Below are 8,466 nucleotides of genomic sequence, written 5' to 3'. Positions count from 1 at the left end.
TTCTAAACCCCCTGAAATCCAAAATCAAATTCTAAACCTCAGTGAGTTACTCGCAGGAGCAAAAGGTTTTGACATTAAAATGTCTAACAGTGCTTTAGAATAACAGAATCCCAGTGCTTCCTAAATGTAGAAAATATCAGTTTGGGAGAATAATTCTTGATGCTGGGATCTTTAAAAAGCAAAGAAAAAAAATCTCCTTCTGAAAAATGAAAAAGGTACATGACAAATATGGCAGGTGACATCTGGGTCTGAATCACTTTTAGGCTGCACACCAAGAAAAAGAGAAATCCCATCAGGCACTCAGAGATTTTCTTCTTCTCATTTGGAAGTGGAATTGAAAGAGAAGAAAAAAAAATATATTAAATTGTCATTTAAAAGAATCAAGTGTGCTCGTACATAGAAAAGCTGTTCCAGGATTGTTCATCCCATGTTCCTCTGGAGCTGGTTTCAGTCAGTGTCCCACAGAGGATAAATCACTTAAGTAGTCATTGATTTATTGTTTTTAACTGACAAGACAGATCTGCCCTCTGTAGCTCCTCCCTGCAGAGGCTGAGCTGCAGATTAATTGATGGGTGTGAAAGTTTAAAAGGCAGGTCAGGAAGAATGATGGGAAACCCGAAATCCACAAATCCTCCAATCCACAAATCCTAACTTTGCCTCCTTCTTCCACACACATAGATTTGAAACAACTCTGTTCACTTAGGCCCAAACGTTTTGGAAACAAAAATCAGCCCAGAGCTCCCAAAACTCTCTAAATAAAAAATTAAGGAAGAGTGGGTTAACTGCAGTTTAATTGTCCAGTCTTTCTCAAAAATTTGTTGGACAGAAGCTTTTTCTGTTTAGCTAAATGTACTTCTTCCCATACAAATATTGTAAAAGAACAGTTTATTTGTTATTAAACTGCCACAAGTTGGATCAAAAGCCAACCTTTGCAAGAAATAAGTCTTTTCACCTAGGGAATGCTAACACCATATTTATTCCAGAAACTGTGAATTCAACATGGTAGAATTTTTGCCTTTTTTTTTTTTTGTTTGGTTTGTTTTTCAGAAGAAAACAAGGAAAATGTGAACAGTTGCTGTAACAAACACCACAGAGAAAAAATCAGCCCTGTGGAACAAAGCTACTTGAGCAGAGCTCAGTTATTCCAGTCGATTTAACAGCTCTTCTGACAAGTTTGGTCTTGCACAAAGTTCAGTTTATGAAGCTTTGCTTCCAGAACCACAGATTGCAATGAAATTAGTAAACTATTAATGGGTTACCTTCAGGAAGAAAGACCTTCTTTTTGCCTTCCTGTTATTTAACCAGTAGGATAACTCAGTGTACAGCTCCATCCAACATTATCTATATATTACCTGTAACAATTCAGGTTAATCAATATATTACCTGTAACAATTTCAAAAAGAAAATGTAAGAGGATGTGTCAAGTTCCTGGGAGAAGTTGTGCTGAAGTCAACAAAGAGAGCTGGACCTGAGAGCAAGGAGCACCAAACACACACAGCCTAGAATGATAAATATTTCCCAAAATAAGCCAGTAGAGACACAAAGAAGATTTACCTCTATTGTGGGATGGGTATTATGCTTATAAGCTGTGTAGAGAGGAAACTGAATCTGAAAGATCTTGGCCACACACAGCAGCAGCTTCTCCTTCTCCTCAGTGCTCCACAAGCCAAAAGCATCCGTGTTCTTGGTGGGCTCCTCCTCGGGCAGGAGACAAGTTCTTGCAGAATCGAATTTTTTCTCTAGAGATTTTTGTCTTTCTCCATTTTCCTCTTGGTGAGACTCTCTCTCTACATTCAGGGGCTCCTCGTGGTTACTCTGCTCTTGCCATGTGGAGTCGATGTTGATAGTGCAATGTTTACAGAGCTGGTCCCGCAGAGCTTGAACTTGGGCAATCACTAAGTTAATGAGGGCACAAACTACTTGGTTAAAGATCTCCAGGTGTTTATACTCCTTGAAACAGCACAAACATTGTCTGCAAGCAAACAGGAACGGAAAATCAAAATAAAGAACTCTTCACGTTAAAACGTTTTCAACAAAATATCTGACAGGCTCAAGAAAACCCAAAGGAAACAAGACCAACCAGAAGGAGTGGGAGTCACAAAGCCTTCCCTAAACCCTGTGAACATCCCATTGCTTCCAAATGCTTATCAAAGCCATGAGGTCCCTCATTTAGCAGCTGCTCCTGTGAGAAAAATACAGAAAAACCCTCTTGTGGGCAAGGTCATTGTGCCACTACAGCAGCAATGTTTGCCAGGATGTTTCTGAATCCATTTCCTCATCTGGTTTTCTCTGCTGCTCTTCACTGCAATAAATCACCTGCCATTCCTGTCAGCCCTGGAAGAGCTCATGATTGTTATTTTCAAAGCAACAGGGCTGCAAAATAATTTTATTTTTAATTGAGTGTTGAAGTTCCCTTCCTTTATCTGCATTTGGATCGGGATCCCACAGACATCAGTGCCCCTTCCCCATCCAGGACAATGCATTATCTCCAGTCCTTTTTTCACTTGGCAGGCTCAGAGATTGTTCCCCTGACTATTTACTGACACACTAGAAGTGGAAAAGAACAAGGGGGAAAACTAAACACCATCCCTTTATCAATATAATAAGACAAATCAATAAAAGCATCAATTAGAAAACTCTAACACAACCCTAATTGTGGGTGAGGATTAACTAGAGGTGTAAAATAGATTCTGGGTGCACAAACCCCCCAAGGCAACCTGGAACCTCTGCCTGGGAACATCTGCTCCTTCCATACAAACTTCCTCATTCTGAACAAAAAATGGAGGATATTCCCTTAAAAAGATCTAAATCCTGGAGAACATGGAGAAGAAAGGCATCGATTCAGTGTCCTCACTGAAAATCAAAATTAAAGACGACAAGCTTGTAACAAACTCTGCTCTTTCTCACTCCAACTCTGCCACACTGTGTAACTCCTACATAAACTGGGAGCTGTCCTGTAGTAGAGACCTTTCTCCTGCTGGATGGAGAACAACAGACTCCAGCCCACGAGCAGAGTTCTCAGATATTAAAATAATACAAAAATCACACGTCCCTTTTCTGAAGAAGATGAGCAGACAAAAGACAGGGCAAGAAATCAACTCTGCAGGAGAATTTTTGGAATCGCTTCTTAAACACAGCATTTAATTTAGAAACTGGGCTGAAATAATTTTAATTTGTAAGAAAAAAGTCAAGAGAAGCCAGAACTGTGACAGGTAGAGGGTGCTGCCTCTCCTGATGGGACACAAACATGTCCTGGAGCTCCAGCTCATAAAGCACAGACTTTCTGAATACACTTTTTTTTTTCCAGTGGGTTAGACAAAAAGATAACATTCAGGATTCCCTAATTCCAGCACAGCTACAGTTTCTGAAGCATCTAAACCCTTCTGTTCCATCTGTGCAGGAAGAAAAATCCCTTTAATATTGGCTAAGGGGAGTGTGCCTTTACCCATTTGAAAAGCAGATTTTTGCCATTTACTTGTAAATGTATTTTCATATTAACAAATGACAACAAGGGATTGCAGGCAAAGCCAAGTGTATCCTCAAGCATTTATCCCCAAGCATTTATCCTTGGGGAAAACTATCTACAAAAGGTCCATCACTTATGCCTGCAAATTACTGCCCTGCTTGGGTGTAACAAATTATTCTCAGTAACAATGGAAATTCTGGTGAATATTCTCACACACTGGAGAATTTGGTTTCCAAGCCAGAGGCTTGTGCAAAAAACCTCTAAGTCTTCCTCTGTCAGGAAAAGCTCCACCAAAAAACTAAAGATCTGTAAAAAAAATTGAGTATTCTCCTTCTTTGAACATAAAACTCAAATGGAAGCACCACATGCAGATGGAAGAGAAAAGGTGTTCTCCAGGCTGGGTTCCAGCTGATCTTCTGAAGGAGAGTAAGAGATTTCAGCTACAGGCAACAAAATAAAAAGTAGTCCTTAAGGAAGGCCTCAAAACAACAAGCAGAACTCTCAGAAAGCCCATCTGGCAGAGGAGAAATAGAAATTAAAATGTCAAGTGCAACTCCTTCCTGGGGCCCCTTTGTTGGACTCTGCTTTGAACAGCTTCAGGACTGTTTTCCACACTGTTTCATAGCATGAAACCAACTCACAGGGAAGGTAACAGAGAAACCAGAAGGAAATCGAGAGTTAAATGTTATCTAATCTGTATTTTTTTTTCTTCAGATTGGGTTTGTCATACTAGAGCTGTTGAGCAGGACAAAATCTGAACAGATGATGCCCTGGAAAACAACTGGGTTGCAATTGTTCTCAGGAAAAAAATGGGATCTAGGACCTGTCAAGAAATGACAGGATTCTGCTTCCTGTGCCTGCTGTTTATTTGGATTGCAAAATTCCTTCTCTGTGTCTAAAAGCACGTGGCAAAAGATAATGAACTTGGCTTGTCATCTTTTGGCAGAATGAGGAAGAGGAGAATTCTGCTTTCACAGGTATCCAAAGTGTGACATTCCTGTGTTTTTTTTTTTCTTTTGGAGTCTTCTAAACACCCAAATAATGTTGTCTAATTTATCCTTTATGCTTTTCTCAATATTTCTTGCAGTTTAGTTTGGTCTTGTAACCACTGCTGAACACTAAATTCCAAACATCTTTACTGTAAACTCTTTCTAAAAACTGCTATCCATACATTTCCACGTGCTGGGAAAAAAATAAATAGCTGGAAATAAGCAGAACAGCTGATATCATTACTTTAAAAGAAAAACCCCACCTAAAACCAACAGTAATTTAAATACTTGATTAAAAGGAATAATGCAGCTGATTTAAGACAACCACGTGTAAAGCACTTTCTTTATCAGTTTGGTAGCTGTGGGGCTGCAACCCTTCATCATCTTGACTTGGATTATGAGGACATGGAGAAAAACTGAACATGATGGTTCCAATTAGAGTGATCTTTTCTTAAATTCTTAAATTCTTCTTACCCTCCTCTGCCTCTGCAGAGGATGGTCAGAAAATTCCATGTTAAAGCAGCACCACATGTTATTTGTCACTGTAATACAGCTATTTATTTTGCTGCTCAACTATTACAGCACCCAGAATGCCAATGAGATTCAAAATATGCTTTGCCCAAAATCCATTGTGTTTATTTTGATGGTCTTAACTCTCCAAGTATCACATTAATAACTTGCCCCTTCTAATTCACTCCACTGTATTTTTACGAAGGTAAAGCTACTGTTGAGATTCAATATCAGCAACATTCCAGCTCGATCCCAAATTACCTTTGAGTCCAGGAATTGATGTAAGCAAATATCTTGAGGGCATGTTCCTTTCTGAGCTGCAATGCATCACCACCTTCAATGTCTGATACTAAACAAAACAAAACCAAACATATTAGGAGGGGAAAAACCCAACACGCGATCGCTGTATTTTTATTAGAAATTATCTGTGAGAGCATGGAAAATAAATGTATTTTCGTACTGGAAACACTCAAGTTCTCTACTGAAGCAAAAATATGTAATTTGGTTAATAGAGGTTTAGGTGCAAGTGACTTGAAAACAAAGTGCACTGAGAAAATCAGTGATTGAAGACAGACCCTTCTTGTAATGCTATTTTTATGAAATGCTCTTTATAAGCTTCACTGGGAACTACTGACTGATGTGCATTTTTAAGGATGAACCTTCACCAATTTTACTGATCAACCAGACTCCTCAGGTTTGGGGTTTTTTTGTTGGTGTTTACCCCCAGATTTTCAAAGTCTGCATGTTGAGCTGACCACAAGACCTCAACTTCCTTTTCCTGATCAGATAGAGACTGGGAAAAACAAGCAAACAAACAAAACCCAAACCACCCCAAACCTATCAAGATAAGAACAACGTGCAGGGTAATACAAATAAGGTTGTTTCAGAGGAGCTGAGTTGATGATTATTGCTTTCAAATATAGACACATCTCCCGTGACATTTAACCATCGTGAATCACTAATTGGCAAAATGAGAAACGCTCCCCACGTTCAGTGCAGATGGAAACCAGAACAGAACTCTGCACTGAGTTCAAACCCCAAACATTTCAATGAGCTGTTATCAAATGTCCCACTTCCATCTCCAAATGCTTCTACACTTGAATAGGCCAAACATGAAGCTCCACTTAGGCAGGAACTGGTTATATCCCAGGGCACCGGATTCTCTCTCCTGGCCACACACCCTTCCCCAGCTACTAGTGCACAATTCTTCCTTCCTCCTCGTCCTGGATTTTAAACACTTGTACAATTAGCTAATTGCTGCATAAATTGAGAAAGTCAGAGTTCTTTTAAGTGGACCTTTGCATTTTTAACACAACTAAGTGTCCATCTCCACGTTTCACAGGGAATTTCAAGTATCACACACTCACAAATCGACTTCATCCAGAAGCTTTGTGGAAAGGCTCTGTGACAGCAAGTTCTTCAGAATTCCTGCCTCAACCCCCTGTCCCACCACAGCCCTGCAAGGGCCTGTGTGATCCATCCACTCAGGTTTCCAAAAACTGAAGCTAATGAGAGTCTGCCAGCCTAGACCAGAAAGTAAAGTTCAGAAGGAAACCACTTCACAGAATAATCACCCTGAACAAGTATTTATGACTCCTTTGAAACAGGGACATCCATATGCACACACAGCCACATTCTCATATATATGAAGCCATGCAAATATAAATCCATACAAAAAACTTCCATCAAACTTCCAAAATCACCTTTCTGTCTCACTCCTGAAGGCTTTAAAGATCCCACAGGACACTGGACAAAGCACAAGAGTGACAGGCAGACTAAAAGATGGGGATCACCATGACACTTGATCTCTCAGGGCCAAAGCACATTGCTGAAGAAACCAAGAACTCCATCACACAATTTAGGTCAAGCTTACCACAAAAGACAGATCTTTAGCCATAGATAGTATTTAAAAAAAATTAAAAAAAAATAAAAAAATACTTGCCCAGCATCAAAGGTTCATAAAACCTCTGTTTTCCTAATTTTGTGAGCTTTGCTTCACTAAGATGAATTCCTTCAGGCTTGACTGAAAAGTAATTGTTGACAACGATTCAGTAGCTAAATTCCAACTTGTAGGATCTTATATATACATTTATAAAACTTCCTTCATCCCCACATTCCCCTCCTTTTAAACCACCAACTCTAACACGGGCAGTAACTCTTACTTCCAGAGCAGCCTTTTCACTGCAATTGTTTGAATCGCTCCCAAATTTCCCTCTGTGAGATGAAAGTTAAGCAAACTGGTCCCTTAAAAGCTACAACTGCCACATAAAGAGCACAGAATGGAGAAGTTATGGAAATAGTGAAACTTCTGCCCCAGGTCAAAACACAGGGATGCAAATGAACCAGTTGGAGAAACCTGTTCTTTTCCTGTTTCTGCATTTTACATCTCACACACTGACCAACTTCAACTGGTCTTATTTATTAATCATTGCTAATTAATACAGTGGCTGCAGCCATGATTTCCCTTTTGTTTTCTGTACCTAGAAATAATATTGGGTTTGTTCCTGAAAAGACTCAGGAAGCTCAAAACAGGAGCATCCCCACTGAGGCTGCGGTTTTCCACGGAGCTGATCCGTCTGTGCCATTCCCAAGGGATGGTGACACAAGGCAGGGTTGCTCCTCCTGGACCTTACCTGGAGCTCCCTTTTGCTCCTCAGCAGAAATTATCTCGTTCACCTCACTTAATTTATGCCCTCACAACCAAAACTTCCATCTTGGGCTTTTGAGTTCTTACCTTATTCTGAATATAAATTTTGTGGACACTTACAGCACCTCCATTTAGAGACAGTTTGAAGTACAGAAACAACTGGTTCTGAGGCCTTTCTAATATATTTTAATTGATAAAGGTAAGAGAGAAAAGCAATAGGAACAAACACACTCCTTGTCATTCCTGTGCATCTCCTGATTTCAGTCAGTTCTGGAAGGACTCCCTTGCTGCACATGATTTCACTTCCAAATGCTGATGTCTGGCTCCTTTGAAATCAGTTTTCTTCTCCCTTGAATGGGTCAGAAGTCAAACCAGACTCATTCACTGGTGAATAAAGCATGTCCTTGTGTTCTCTCCCAAACTCCAGCACCCTCAGACCCTCCTCGATCTGCTGCCTCCCCACTCTCACACTTCCACTGTTTCAATCATGTCAAACTTTTCCCAAACCTTTTCCTGCACCGAGCCTCCTCCTTGCAAATTGATTTGGTGGACAAGACTTTTCCTTAGTTTTCCAGCACAGGATGCACTTCCATGCTCTGAGAGCCTCTGAAGCTCATCCAAGTGGCAGCTCCTGTGCTCCCATCCCTAAGAATTGACAATATGTGCTCCAGAGCTTTACAGGCATCCCAGGATCTCCAAGTATCTCTCCCAAGTATCTCCCCAATCCCAGGCTCAGCTCCTTCATTCCCTGCCTGCAGTGAGTGCTCCTTTCTCCAGGCACTCAGCAGTGTTAGAGATGCTCCCCTTCCCTATCTCTGGGCTCAACCTCCTTCTCCTTCCTTAGATTTGCTCTA

General features: G+C 40.4%; 1 protein-coding gene across 9 annotated transcripts in view; it reads right to left on the bottom strand.

The window, feature by feature from the left end:
* USP34 (ubiquitin specific peptidase 34) overlaps nt 1–8,466 on the bottom strand; it is a 108,533-nt gene that overhangs the window by 85,226 nt on the left and 14,841 nt on the right. For all 9 annotated transcript variants that reach the window (XM_027693237.1, XM_027693242.1, XM_027693240.1 and 6 more), the window contains exons 2-3: nt 5,227–5,314; nt 1,555–1,972 (exon numbers count right to left, since the gene is read on the bottom strand). In XM_027693237.1, coding sequence (XP_027549038.1) covers nt 1,555–1,972; nt 5,227–5,314 — 506 coding nt within the window. The remainder of the gene's footprint in view (nt 1–1,554; nt 1,973–5,226; nt 5,315–8,466) is intronic.

The sequence above is a fragment of the Neopelma chrysocephalum genome, unplaced genomic scaffold (assembly GCF_003984885.1).
Source record: "Neopelma chrysocephalum unplaced genomic scaffold, ASM398488v2 Primary Assembly neopelma1_91, whole genome shotgun sequence".
NCBI lineage: Eukaryota > Metazoa > Chordata > Aves > Passeriformes > Pipridae > Neopelma > Neopelma chrysocephalum.
This window is presented reverse-complemented; position numbering and strand designations above follow the sequence as displayed.